The sequence below is a fragment of the Rhodamnia argentea genome, chromosome 1 (assembly GCF_020921035.1).
Source record: "Rhodamnia argentea isolate NSW1041297 chromosome 1, ASM2092103v1, whole genome shotgun sequence".
Lineage (NCBI taxonomy): Eukaryota > Viridiplantae > Streptophyta > Magnoliopsida > Myrtales > Myrtaceae > Rhodamnia > Rhodamnia argentea.
Window position 1 is genome coordinate 11,375,293 of NC_063150.1, and position 14,436 is coordinate 11,389,728.

Here is a 14,436-nt window from a genome sequence, read left to right on the forward strand (position 1 = left end):
TCTTTTTTTTCTCTTTTCTCTCTCTTTTTTTCCCTTCTCTCCGGTGGTCGGTGAGGGTCGCCGGAGTTCACCGGCCACAGTGCGAGGACCTTGGCTATAGCTCGGGAGACCATCACGAGGCACGACCATTGGCAAGGCAACCTTGCCTAGATCGGGACGAGCCCAACCTCGCTAGGGCCACGGTGAAGGCAAGCATGGCCTCGCCTGCCACAAGGAAAAGGCAGCCTTCTCCATGGTTGGCAATGCCCTAGCAAGGCTTGCCTCACATGCGGCCCCGATAGCCTAGCCCGGTGGCCGGCGAGCTTCAGCAACCCTTGTCGACCACGGCTCGCTAGCCATAGGGGAAGAGGAAAAATAAGAAAGAAAAAAAAGGAAAAAAAATTTGTTACAATTTTCTCATGTCAGTGCCGGTCACCAAACGGACTGAATTAGTGCAAAAAAAAAAAAAGTCTAGGACTTTTTGGTAATTTTACGTATCATGGTTGTTCACATCAAGATTTTAATACAAAACGATCAATATAAATAAATTAAATTCTTATTTTATGAATACAAATGAAAAAGAACACAAAGACAACATTGAAACCTGATAAAAGTTAGAATTTGCGGTGGCATCATCCTTACTATTGTTTCTACAAAATAATGATGTTCGAAATTGTTTCAACACTTAACTAATTTTCATAGAAAAATTGAACATTATACCTCATCTATATTGGTCTCATTGCAATTCCGTCCTTTGGCGATTAAAAGCCCACGATCACCCCAAATAATTTAATTCATAGGGGTAATACTTTAGCAAATATTAAGAAGTTATATTTACCTCTCCATTCTCTAAAGCTCGGTTTATGTGGCCAAAAATGGGATATTTTTTTAAAACTAGTTTTCGGAAAGCTATTTTTCCGAAAAATGACAATATTTTCTCATATTTGGCTAAAACTTGAAAATGAATAGGAAATTACTTTCTGTCGTTTGGTACCCTGGAGAAAATTATCCAAAAATTTGAATTTTTAGTTTTTTTACATTTTTATATTTTTTTCCTTTTTCTTTCTACCTTCACCAATCATAAAGCTCGTCCAAGGCCAGCAACCTCGTGCTCACCAGATCTGGCAAGGCTCGATTTCACCGGAATCCGCCTCGCCGGCCTCTAGCAAGCTCGTCCCTTGCTCGAGGCCGGCAACCTTAGAGAAAAAGAAAAAGAAAAAGAAATAAATATAAAAAGGAAGGTGAATAAGCACAAAAAGGAAAGAATATGGAAAATAATTTCCTCTTTTCAAAAAGCGGAAATCATTTTCCTCGCTTTCGGATGTATTTTTTTCCATTGATCGAAAATATTTTCCTTGACCGGTTTATTTTCCATTAACCGAAAGCGGGAAAATTCGAAAAACTTTCGTGAAGCAAACGGAGCCTAAATTCCACATTAATCTCATTAAGAAACAAATAAAAGAACTTGGGAAAAGTGTAAAAAGAAGAAAAAATAGCGAATAATGCCTACTCATAATAATTATAAAACCTGGAGGAAAAAACAAATGTATAACCACTGTAGCACACTGTGTTATATGTAACCGCAAGTAACCTCTCCCTCTCGTCGCGCTGATTTTGGCGGCACCGAAATCGCCTTCTTCTCTCCATTTTCATCACTCCCGCGATTTCTTCTCTCTCTCTCTCTCAATCCCATCAGCGTTGATTTAGCGCCAAAATCTCCCACGATTCCTTCTTGCTCGGAGATTTTCCCTATAGCTGTACGAGGAAACGACAAGGAAGCCGGAGACTAAGCCAAGAAAACTAAGAGGGACAGGAATATGGACTGCAGCGACGATTCCGACGTTGTCTCCCTTCTGTGCCAAGAGGACGAAGCCTTCCTCGTCTCTTACGACGACCACCCCCACGGGTGCACCGAGTCGACCCAGTTCTTCTTCGCCCTCGGCGACGAGGACGAGTACATCCGAGAGCTCATCCGGCAAGAGGCCCGCGACCACCCTCCGTTCTCGCTCAACTGCTCCTCCTCCACCACCCCTCGCAGTCTCTGGCTCAAGCGTGCTCGCACCAGCGCCATTGATTGGATTTTTGATGTCTGTCCCTCTCTCTCTCCCTCTCTCTGGATTCTTTTCTCACAAAGTTGACTGCTTTATCATTTCTGGGTCGTTCTCACTTTTGCTAAGAGAAAAGAGTCTGCGTTTTGCAGAGAAGGGAATCGTTCGGATTTCACTTGCACACTGCCTATCTGTCGATCGCTTACTTCGATCGGTTCCTTGCAATCCGCTCCATAGCCGTAAGCGAACTCCTCTTTCTCATTTGAGTTTGGTCAGCCCATGCTTGTCGATGCTTTCGAAATCCGAACATGTCGTATCAGTGTGGTCTCTACCCCTTTTTTTTATCTCCTCTTTTCTGGGTCTTCTGGCTTTGATGAATCTGATTCTGAACGATATTTATTTGGGATTTGTCGGATTCATTTTGAAGGACGGGAAGCTGTGGGCCGTCCGACTGCTGTCGCTGGCGTGCTTGCTTCTGGCGGCGAAGATGGAGGAGTACAGAGTGCCCGCGATATCAGATTTCCAAGCTCAAGATTTCCTTTTCGAGGGCGAAATCATTCAGAACACGGAGCTCTTGATCTTGAAGACGCTCGAGTGGAAATTGGCTTCGATCACTCCCTTCTCTTATCTGCACTATCTGGTCCTTAAATTCCACGGCCAATCCAGAGAGAGGGAGTTCTTCTTCAACGCCATGGAGCTCGTTCTCGCGCTATCAAAAGGTAAAAGAAAGTCAGTCTAAGCTGCGAAACTAAGCATTTTGCGTATCATGATTGATATGTCTGTATTCATCTTTGTTACAATCTGTATTTATGTATTTCTGTTCAATTTATGTGCCAGAGATTAATTTGGTGGATTATAGACCATCTGTTATTGCTGCTGCTGCAGTACTATCGTCATCTTCTGATGCCGAGTTGAGTAGAAAAGCAATGGAACTTAAAACGAGTAGAATCTCATCATGGGATTCTCAAGATAATGTGAGTTTTGTGCAAAAAAAAACTGCTGTCCCTTTCCCGATGATCTCCTTGTTAATTCTGATGATAGTCTCTTTAATCTCACTGCAAACAGGAGCATATATTTGTCTGTTACAATCTTATTCAGGGAATACTGAAGCAGGAAAGACTCAAGACTCCTAGGGAAAAAATCTCTCACAGAGATGTCCTGAGAAGCGCTTCGCCATCTTTCACCTATGCCAGTGGCATCAAGAGGAGGCTTCCATTCATTGACGGTGATCAGAGCTGTCCTGTGAAGAAAAAGACCAGAAGGCAATAGTTTTTCTGTGGTATTGATCTAGGCTCTTGCATTAGGGGATGATGATTACAGGTCTAATGAGTGTTTAAAAGTCCCGAATTCATTAGCATGATTGGATTTGATGACTGGGGGGTCTTCATTTTCCAATACCCACAAAAGAGAAAAAGGAAGGAATTTTCTTCAGCCAGTGAAAGCCAAGCAGCTGGAGGTAAAAGAGAGTATATAATTCCAAAAAAAAAAAAAAAAGGATTGAAACCTTTTCACAGAGAGAGAGAGAGAAAAGCAAGAAGATGACATGAAGTTCAGTAGAGAGACCAAGGAGAGTGGAAGGAAGAAGAAGCAGCCAATTAATCCTAATCTGTCTATATTCATGCTAGAAGTTGCAGCTTTGCTTAGAATGCTGCCATCTGCTTCAATGCTTATCCACTTTGGCATTTTGTTTCATTTTGGTTTTTGTTCACCGTGAAATTGTTTGGCCAGTTAAACGATTTGCGTAGTGCAGTACCCTAGCTAGTCCCTACCTTTTGATGGGAGCTTGGGATGCTTCCTTGTGTCTTTCAAAAGGCTGTAAGGCATGAGGGAATGTGTTGTTTGTTTTTGCTTTGATTTGACACATTTGTGTGGGATTGGGCCAATAAAAAAGCATGGGATGTTGGTTGTGATTGGATGTTTTTGCTTGGAATGTTGGGTTGGGGGAGTCTTTGCTTTTCACGAGTGGCTCCACTGTTTTTTCCCATTAAGTTGTAGTCTGGGGAGCCTATGATGATCACCTCCCCTGCCCCCCCCTCCACAAGATGGGTCACGTTTCATTGCGATCTATCAAAGTGTCTAGATCTAATGAGTGTCTTCTAGGTATGGGGAATGAGGAAGAAGATTGGTTTGTGTTTCTTTAGCATATCTATCTTCTCGTTAATGTTGGCATCATGTTCATGTTTTGGTCTCTTTTTTATAAGGACAAATTTTTGGTCTAAAAGAGTTAGCCAAACCACAATCGAAGGACTTAGGACGTTGATAAATTCACGAAACCAAATGAGGCATCGAATTTTCTTTACTATTTGAATGAAACTAAATCAACGTGGATGCTGGAATACTTAAAAGGCACAAATAGCGCTTCGGATGAAGGAGTTTTGAGCTCAGTTAGTATGTCGGCGTGGCACATTGATTCGCTTTCGAACTACGTTTATTTATGTTTGCTGGCACTGCAGAATCAAGAATGTGAGGTGTTACGTTCTTGATGATTTCATGTGAATAGCACTTTGTAACATATCGATTTGACTCTCCGTCATATTCGTCACGTTCTTATTTTTTGTGACATCAGTATGACTTATGCAATCCTTAATAGTTAATAAAGCTTAAAGAATAACTTAAGAAGACTCTCACATAACGAGATGCATTAAGAGTGATAATTTTCATTTGAGATCGAGACATATCGCTCGAGAAAAGAATTTAGCGAAAAAAAAAAAAATCTTCTTATGGAATTCCATATATCATCTATTCCTGGAGATATGAACTCTTTTCATTAGTTTCGTTTCGTTTCGCAACGAGGTAAAATGGTGAAAGATTAAGCGTAAATTTTCACACGAATGTTAGAAAGGTCCAATGCTCCACATGCTTTCAAGGAGTGGGCGGGGCTTACGTAGATTGGGTTTTAGATGGATCGGGTCAATTACCTCGTGGCAATCGATGGTTATGTTTGCATACAAGGTGAGCGGCCCGATATTCTTACGACAGATCATATTCGGTAAATTCACTTGTTTCCAAAGGGGAAAACATTTGCACGGATCATGAGCCCATGGATCATATGAAGTCACGACCATTGATTTTTCTTTGGGATCTATATGAGGCGCATTTGATTAACATTTGTTGATTAATTCAATCCGTGACAATTCAAGCTACATCGTACTCTAGTTCGCAATCATGTCCTTTGTGACGACGACAATAAATATTGGATTCGACTTGTTCTACGTACGATATGGTAAACAACCTTAATCGCGATTCGGAAACGGTATTAGGAACTTGTGTTTTTAAAGGCCTCACTTTCTCCATATTTTTGGTCAACTTAATCCATTAAAAAGGGAGTCCGACAAATTTGTCGATTGGGTTGTGAACGCCCAAAGAAGGAAATAGCCTGCCACGAAATTGGACTTCCTATCCTCTTCCGGCCCTTTGGGAACTCCTTTGTTCCGCTACTTGATTGACGTTTAATTATCTAAGGCAGCAACAGAAACTACCAGAGACTATACCTTTTAATCAAGGACATTAGTGGCATGGACCATCAGCTTCGTGCACAAAATGGTCAAGAGCTAATGTTACTATCCCGATGAGGTCATGGCAGGTCGAAATCAATTGTGGTGTCTAAAATGTTCTACTCGTCTTGCATTATGGATTAGGTGCCCGAGCTTAATTGAGCATGGTACGATTCGATACGGGAAAGCTATTCGCCTTACTGTTTTATGGGACAACATGAGGAGGAAGACTGGCCTGGCATTCTCAACTCATTAGGTGTCGCATGGGCTATTCAGCGGCCAAGAATCTGTTGGCCCGTTACAACACTAGCATGTATGAAGTAATATATTTGAGTTCCTTAATTTGCTTCTTCTTAGTGCTACTCCGGCAATTCTTCTTTAGTAAAATTTGTGGTTAAAAAGTAGGAACCTTTTTCATGATGAATTGATATAGCAGCCCTCGCCGTGATTGCCAGTCGACTTAGGCACTTCAAAGTTTTTTTTTTTTTTTTAGGGTACTTCGAAGTTATTGATTCTAGAAAAATACAAATTAATAATCAAGTTACTTTATGCTGCAACCATTAAAATATCGTCCATACTATCAAATAAAAAAAAAAACTTCCCACTTTTAAGATATCGCAATATTTCCCCCCAAATATCCTCCATTAGTTAATTCTATCAATGAATAAAGTAGTAAATTGATAATTCTATGTGTTTTATTTCTCCGGCATTTCGATTTCAAAATTTCGATATGTTCTATCTTATAAACAACATTCAAATTATGCAATTTGTTCATGCATACATGTAGAATTTCTTCATGTTGCATAAACAAGTACTTGCCATTAATCAATGATCCGTATATCTCACAGTAACGTGATTTTGCAACATCTTTCTTTAAAATGTCAATTTTGTGCTTACATGCGATTCATGTGCATACTTTGGCTATTGTTTAAGATGCGATCTCTATGTTGAAAGATCTTTAAGAGGAATGACAAGCATAGCAATAAGAATGAATCTTAAAAGAACAAGAGAAAATGCCTCGAACCAATGGTGGGACAAAAACACGAGAAAAGAAAGAATAACTTAGGAATACTCAAAGCCAAGAGCAAATTTCGAAAAGACAAATGGTTTTCTTTTCCTAGTTCGCTTTCTTCTCCGAATTTGCATGTTTTTTCAACCGGATCACTGAATTTTCATTTTGTTCAATTAAATCCTTAAACTTGCATAACTATTCCAACCAAGTTCCTCTAGCTTTGAATCCAATTTAATTCGATCCATCAATCAAGCTTTGAACCCGATTTAATCGAAGCTGATTCATCAATTGGGATCGAGAAGAATGTGATACACACGAACTTTTTGCCCTTGTTGACTACTGAGTAACGTAGGGAGAATTACAAAAAAAGTCCTATTTTTATTGCACTTATGTTAATTCGGTTCTAAACATTTTAATTGCCCCAATTGAGTACTAAACTTTTTCACATTTTGCCAATTGACCCTATCCCGACAATTTTTGGCTTATAAATCGCTGACGTATACACCGGTAGTCCTATGTGGCACGAACAACGCTGATGTGAATATTTTTAAATAATATTTTAATAATATTTGATTTTTGAATTATTTATTTCTTTTTTTTTTATTTGTTTTACATTTAACTTAGGGCTTGCGAGGGCCGCGATGGCCCACTCCAATTTCAGCCAGGCCATGCCGGCCCTAAGTTCAAAGTAAAGAAAAGAAACAAAAATAAATAAAAGTATTAAAAATGTTCACGTCAACGTCCGCTCTATCACATAGGATAGACGACATCCACTTAGCGATTTCCGGCCACAATAGACCGGATGAGCTCAATTGGTAAAATCTAAAAATTATTTAGGACTCAACTAATACAATTGAAATATTTGGGATTGAATTGACATAAATGTAATATGTTTAAAAATTTTTCGGTAGCTCTCCCAATTGAAGTACGGACCGAAAATCCGAAGGTGAGGAGCATAATCAAAACACGAGTAATGGGAGTTTTCCAGCACGGAGACTGCACTAGAGCTTTCCACATCAAAATTCTTGCCAGATACGAAGAGTATATTATATATCGGCTCTAATTGATTGGATTAGGGGCTGGGGGGGATTCGATTGGAATAGTTACATGCCATTTCGAGGACTTGATTAGATAAATTAAAAGAAGAGAGGGAAACAATTGAGAAGAACGTGCAAGTTCGGGGGGCAAAAAGCAAAACTTTTCCATTTCTTTTCTGGGTTCGTCGTCAATCGTCATCAAGCCCGCTCCAAATTCAAAAGCCAGGGACGTCTCCATTTTCCCTCTCCTTCTCTCTCCTTCGCCAATGGAGAAGCGGCTTCGCTCCTCCCTCAAATCCTCGCCGGAAGAGTTCCTTTCCGCCATCGCAGACCTCAACCTCAAATCCTCGAAGGCCACCCTCAAGTCCATCCTCCACTCTCAGTCCCCGTCTCTCTCCTCGTCGTCGTTCACCCTCGCCCTGCACCGCGCCATCTCTCAGTCCGTCGCCTCTTTCCAGAACCTCCTCCGCAGTTCCCCGGATGCGGACCCCGCCGATTTCGCCTCCCCTCCTTCGAAGCGTCCCCGCCGTTCCTCCAGGCTCTCCGAGCCTCGGGACGGCGGGCCCCCGCCGAGCCTCGATCGCCGGAGGCAGAAGCTCCTGGAGAGGCTTCGGGTCTTGGCGCACGTGGCACGGCTGTGCGTCTCGGCCGCTCGCGGGGCATGCTTGGCGGACGATCTGTTGCCGGCGGTGCGGGCGCTGCACGATAATCTGGTTCTCTTCGAGTCGGACTCCGTCTTGTCGGCGGAGATTGTGGGCTTGTGTGAGGATTGGTGGAAGGGCGATCTTCCCGGGAGAGAGAATTTGATTTCGCAGTTCCTGCCGTTCCTGGTGTCCAGGTCCCTGACTTTGAAGAAGAAGGTCGACGTGAGTAGGGTTTACACGATGCGTGATGCGTTCGGCTTGTTTGATTTTGAGGATGACAGCATCGACGACTTGAAGATGTTGTTGATTCGGTGTGTGATCTCGCCATTATATTTGAAAACCGAGGAAGGGAAGCGATTTGTGGCATTCATGTTTGGGCTGAGCAGGCAGCTTGTGAAGGAAGCTTTGGCTATGATTAAATCGCAGATTCCGTTCGGAAGGAAGTCGATTTTGGAGGCATATGGGGATATACTGTTCAGGGCGTGGAATGCTGCGCAAGGAGATTCAAAAGATGAGATTGAAAATGGGTTTTTGCAGGGTTTAATTGAAGGGGCGATACACTCGAGTTCCCCAGCACTTGCAACATCTATCAGAAGAGTCTTGGGTGGGTTTATCAATCAGCGCACTGTTGATGGCGTTGAGAAGGTCCTTTTCCGTTTGACTGAGCCAGTACTTTTCCGCTCACTACAGGTATTGTCATTTTATGGATGCATTTGTTGCAAAAGAAAAGAACAAATTTTGTGGGTTTGATTGATAGGAATGAATGATCTGATGATGCTATCTACATACGGATACAAAGGTTTTCCCTTTTACTGATATCATTTGATACTGTTTGCATCTATAATTATCTTGGTTAGAGGTGAACAAACTGGACTTTGATGCTGGCAACTAGGAGGAGTTTGTGGCATGTGTTGAACCAGCATATAGCTCGGTTAATTTGGAGCAGATTCTGCTGTTTATGTCCAATTTTCTGTGAAAGGTGGATCAGTGGCCTTCCTTTAGTCAGCTGTCTGTGTAGTTGTGTGATCCCAATTTATACTGAACAAACCGAGGAGTCAGAACAAGAGTAAATTTTCCTACGTCAGTTGGCCAATGCAATGTCTGAATGTTTACACTTGCTTGACAGGTCGCAAACTCAGATGTTCGACAGAATGCACTGCACTTACTGCTGGACGTGTTCCCTTTAGAAGATCCAGATGCCACTAAAGAGGTTAAGGACAGCTTTCTTGACAGACAGTTCTATTTGTTGGAAAGACTGCTCAAGGATGGTTGTCCCGATGTAAGAGTTGTTGCAGTAGAAGGTTGTTGCCGCATCCTTAATCTGTTCTGGGAAGTTATTCCTTCATCTACCATCACCAAGATTATTACAATGATTTTCGATGACATGGCGTATGACAACTGCAGTGAAGTTAGGCTTTCCACTATAAATGGAGTTGCATATTTGCTTGGTAATGCACAGTCACATGAGGTTCTTAAAGTGCTACTACCAAGACTTGGGCATCTGATTACGGATGGTACTCTTTCCGTGCGGGTTGCCCTAATTGAACTTCTCCTCCTCATTAGAGATATTCAATCTTTCCAGTTTAATAAGGTTGAAGTGCTGTCTCCGATCTATTCTATGTTAAGATAACGCAGTCATCTATTATTTGGCTGGTTTTGTTTCTTATTCCCACTTATGTTCTATAGGTGGTAACACTCGAAGCACTGCTGTCCACGCTTGCGACTGATCAGGCACAAGTTGCTCAAAAGATCACTAGATTGCTTTCGCCATCATATTTTCCCTCCAAAGTAACTTTTGAAGAGGCATGTAATCGATGTGTTACACTTATTAAGAGGTCGCCCAAGGCTGGAGCAAGGTTTTGTGAGTATGCTGCTCTGGAAGGTGCACCATTGAAGTGTCTTATGCACCTTTTCAAAGTGTTTATTAGTTTTGTCTTGTCAACCGATAAGCTGAATGAAGATCAGATTGAGGGTTTACTTGACGCTGCAGCTTACATCTGTAAGCAACTTGTTGGTGAGCCATCATACAAGGATGCCATCAAGGAAATGTTTGCAAATGACAAGCTGAATTGCTTATTTGCTGCGGCACCAACTGCGCATGCTCAATCTTCTGTTCTCAATATCGTCTCTGCCATCTCTCCAGATGATGTTTCAGGGCTCATTGAAGAATGTGGGCGCCTAGTCATGGACTGTATTGGCATATCTGAAAATGAAGAAAGACAATCTGAAGTAAGAAGTGCCCATAAGTTGTTGCTTCTTTATGATCAATGTGATGATATGTTTGATGCTTTCTCAAAATTGCTGCAAAATGCTGCTTTCCATTGCCATAAGAAGTTTGGCATTGATATGTCAGAGAAGCAGAGTATGTCCTCTTCAAAAAGGAGAAAAAACCAGTCATCACTGAAAACATTAGCTAAAAAGAGAAGTGTCAGCCAGCAGACACCATCCAGCTTTGAGGATGGCTATTTGGCTGCTGTAGGAGTAGCCTGGCAAATAAAAGACTTGCTTGGATGTGAGGACTCTCGGAAGGCTCTGCTGGCTTCTTCATCTCGTGAACTGATTCTTAGTACTCTAAAGGTTATTGCCACAGCCAGCATTGTGGAGTGTGTGAATGTTGAATACATGAGCATATACCCTCTATTGGCATATACAGCCTTGGTGCTGCACATGGCCTCAGCAGATCTTAGCCAGAGTAGTTCACAGAGCTCTCAAAACAGGACGTATAGCACATCTAACCCTTCAAGAGCAGTGATAAAGGTAAAAATTCTTCCCTTTTATAAGTGACTCATAATGACTATTTTTAGTAGGAAGTTCACTTTGGACAAAATGGTGATGATGATTATGTACTATTTGTTCCTCGTGGTTTCTGGTCCATCTGCATGATAGATTTCTGCCTTTCTCTCATTTTCCCATAGGCCAGCTTTCTCATTCTGTTCTTGTTTTCAATTGGGGAAAAATAAAGTGTAAACCTAGAATTGTTTACGAGGCACTATGCCTACATTCTGATACTGACTGATGACCAATTTTAAGGCGTGCCAAATGCCAGTTTTCTCACAGTCAGCTTATAAAATGTGAAAATATCACTGTCGTGTGGAACAGTTAAATTGAATAACGAATGCCCAAATAAAATTGGACTTCTTTATGCCTCACTGGAAACATGGGACTGATGAAATGTCTGTGTTGCTGTTGACGGAAGTATGGCAGCAGTTGATAGAAACATATTTGTCAGGTGTCTGTACAACAGTGGAGTACCCATCATGGATTTCTTATGAGCGTTTATGTAAACCGAGTTAGGACGGAAGAGTGACAAATCTGGCACAGAACTTGATTTGTACATTCATAAACATCATCCTGTCCGCGTTTTTTCGATACTTGTATTGGTTTAGATGTGTTTTCATTATATATGTTGAAATTCACTGTTCAGGTGTTTTTGTTGTATTCTTGCCAACCAGTCTCTATGATGGAGTTAAATTCTATGTTAACAGCAGGGATATACTTCTTCCTTTCGTGCTTCATCAGTGCCACCCATAGAAAAGAAATGAATAGGACCAGCTTCTTGTCAACTTAAATCTCAGGGCCCTGGTTTGAGGTTTTAGCAGTATCCACTCTTATTGAGGGGATCTTTTTTTACAAGCGGTCAGATAACTGAAGGAACCTGTGTAGGGGCTTGGCTAATTATCATGCATTATTAGGTTATGGATCAGTTGCTAAATTGTGCGGAGAAGCTGCTCAGAGATGGTGGCCCTGTTAATCCTGCCATGTCGTCCTTAAAGCATGGACAAAATTGTCGGAGGAAGGATTATTCCTCTGGACAAAAAGAAAAGGAACCAGCAACAGACGCTTCTCAACCAAGTGATGGCGGTGAGTGTGCATGGAAGAGCATATGAGAAAAAGGGGGAGAGACCTTTTATTCTAACCATCTGCTATTATGTGGATTTCCCATTTATTCATATTCTTATAAATTTAACTTGTAATGTGCATGATGCAATAGTAATTAGCTTATAGTTTGCAACTGTGAATACATTCGCAGTTCCATCTTATCCATTTAGATGGAAGAGTAACTCAAATTAAAATTCTTCTAATGTGGATGGAAATGGTAGCATCTGCTTATCCTGCCTTTACCAGCGAAAGCATAATCCTTGTTATCATGAAATGCTCGTCATCAACTCATTTGCCGCTTTCATCTGCAGAAGGACCATAACTGTCGGTTAAGTAGTTTATGTAGTTTTGTTCATCTAAACTGCCAAGACATTCTGAGTCGAGGAAATCTCAGAAGGGTTACTCTTGTTGGCATGATTTAGTTGATCTAAAGAAGATTAGGATATACATGAACAGCATATATCGTGGTCACCTAACTGGACAACTGGACCTTGGTTAGCTGATTTTTCCTTTTTAGGCTGACGTATTGCTTTGTTGATGAGGTATACTGTTTTGAATTGTCGCAATTAGAAAAAGTAACTGCACTATCACTTCGAACTAACCTCTATGTGATCATCTCAGTAGCAAGTGTCATTGTATGGTTACGACAGATGTTTTGCTTGTGCTCTGATTGGCAGCTACGTGTTATTTTTGTGACGTCATTCCAGGTTCTCTACAACCAACAGGAAAAAGGATATCCAGAAAGGTGAAGATGCTAACCGCAATTTTCAAGTTCATAAGTGATGCTGTAACCTTGAGATTTTATTCCGACAATTATGGGAGATGCTTACATTACTCATCAGCAGCCGTTCGACAGATTATCTCAGATTTAGCGGAACTATCTAGCCACTCATTGCAATTGACAGAGGATGACATGAAAGAAATAACCATGTGTCTGAAGAGCTCCTTCACTTACATGGTAAAATTGCTTAATCTAGTCCTCACAGACACCAGCGAAGCTTCAAGAATTCCGTTGGAAATATTTGATCTAGCCAATCTTTTGTTCGATCTGATAATCAGTGTCGAGTTATCATTGGGATATGGATGTGCCATGCGTCTTATCGCAGCAGCAAAACCATGGTTCCCTGATTTGGTTGTGGCCCTGGGATCCACATATATGCTGAACAAGATCCATGGAGATACCTCTTTAACTGTGTCGGATATTTCGACCCATTTTCCATCATGGCCTTCGGTTGTTGCAAGAATGGAGGTAGACGAACTCTCTGAAGATTGTTCTGAAGAGGAGGATGAGAGCATCTCTCAATCTGAGAAGTACCCAGCATTTAAGAAGGTAATGCAAACGGTACTCGTTCTGCTGAAAGCAAATGCTAATCTACTTGATGCAGTTGGAATGATTTTCTTGGCTGGTTCAGTGATCGGGCTCGAGAGGGATAACGACGGCCTTGTGTCGGGACTCTTGCACTTTGTGATTGCAAAGCTAGTTGGGCAAGAAAATCGACATTGGGATCAACTTGATACAATGTTGGCTTCTCTTGATCAAATCTATCTTCCGATTGAGAAAAAGCTTGGAGAACAAATTTCAGGGTATAGACAGAACCAATTGAATGCTGCTCGGGCTTTGCTTGAACCTGTTTGGATGAATCATCATAACTTTGAAAGTGGGAGGTTTTCTGAGATGGATGAACAATAACGGGGCGTATGCGCAACTTGTACAGAGAATTACTCTTGGTCTCCAGACTAGGGAAGTTTGTCAAATTGTAAGGCGGGATAAGTTCCCCAAAGCTTATGAGAATTTTGTTGTCGTGTCAAGCTTGTGAACTTCTGTTTTATCATTTCCCCATACATGCCCCTGCCTATCGCATATCAATAATTTTGAGATGGTAGATTTCTGCTATAGAGGGTACTCCTTCCTCCGGGATGGTGTTCGAGGACAATTGACTGCCGTTGCTTACGGATTTAAATTGGAAAGAGATCGGAACGCGCAAGGCAGGTTAGTTCTTGAACCTTGTTTCTCAGATTCGGCGGAAACTCTCCTGCACTTTTATAACATGATAATATCTCATGAGATTTATACAGGGTACATTAACCATTCGAGTTTGAACATGACTGTTCATAATGGCTGGAGCTGTAACCAAGAAGGATGATCTTAACAGCCGTAAAAATAAAGCTGCCTAGCTCGTGCACTTTGAACAAAAGAAATTGACCCACCCATGATTTAAATACATTGATTAGACTAGCAGGGTTAGGTTTTGTTTACTTGTTTATCCCACTAAACACATGATTCGTAGCAACGATATCATATTCCAGAAAGAGAATCCTCACGAAACACGTTGAAGGTCCACA

General features: G+C 41.5%; 2 protein-coding genes across 2 annotated transcripts; both read left to right on the top strand.

Annotated features, from left to right (window-relative positions):
* Nucleotides 1-1,550: 1,550 nt before the first annotated feature.
* On the top strand, nt 1,551-3,937 carry LOC115747033 (cyclin-D5-1-like). Its single transcript, XM_030683067.2, has 5 exons — nt 1,551-2,066; nt 2,180-2,266; nt 2,455-2,746; nt 2,865-3,001; nt 3,093-3,937. The coding sequence occupies exons 1-5, from the start codon at nt 1,797-1,799 to the stop codon at nt 3,294-3,296; spliced, it is 990 nt and encodes a 329-aa protein (XP_030538927.1). The 5' UTR covers nt 1,551-1,796; the 3' UTR covers nt 3,297-3,937.
* A 3,850-nt stretch (nt 3,938-7,787) lies between these two features.
* LOC115747032 lies at nt 7,788-13,897 on the top strand. Its single transcript, XM_030683063.2, has 5 exons — nt 7,788-8,904; nt 9,341-9,805; nt 9,901-10,971; nt 11,907-12,075; nt 12,801-13,897. The coding sequence occupies exons 1-5, from the start codon at nt 7,837-7,839 to the stop codon at nt 13,781-13,783; spliced, it is 3,756 nt and encodes a 1,251-aa protein (XP_030538923.1). The 5' UTR covers nt 7,788-7,836; the 3' UTR covers nt 13,784-13,897.
* The last annotated feature ends 539 nt before the right edge of the window (nt 13,898-14,436 follow it).

Excerpts from the sequence above, each read along its gene's own strand:
- LOC115747033 (XM_030683067.2), top strand. The coding sequence starts at position 1,797 with ATGGACTGCAGCGACGATTCCGACGTTGTCTCCCTTCTGTGCCAAGAG. Across the intron at positions 2,067-2,179 it reads CCATTGATTGGATTTTTGAT|AGAAGGGAATCGTTCGGATT; the intron begins GTCTGTCCCTCT and ends TGCGTTTTGCAG. Across the intron at positions 2,267-2,454 it reads TTGCAATCCGCTCCATAGCC|GACGGGAAGCTGTGGGCCGT; the intron begins GTAAGCGAACTC and ends TTCATTTTGAAG.
- LOC115747032 (XM_030683063.2), top strand. The coding sequence starts at position 7,837 with ATGGAGAAGCGGCTTCGCTCCTCCCTCAAATCCTCGCCGGAAGAGTTC. Across the intron at positions 9,806-9,900 it reads AATCTTTCCAGTTTAATAAG|GTGGTAACACTCGAAGCACT; the intron begins GTTGAAGTGCTG and ends TATGTTCTATAG. Across the intron at positions 10,972-11,906 it reads CTTCAAGAGCAGTGATAAAG|GTTATGGATCAGTTGCTAAA; the intron begins GTAAAAATTCTT and ends ATGCATTATTAG.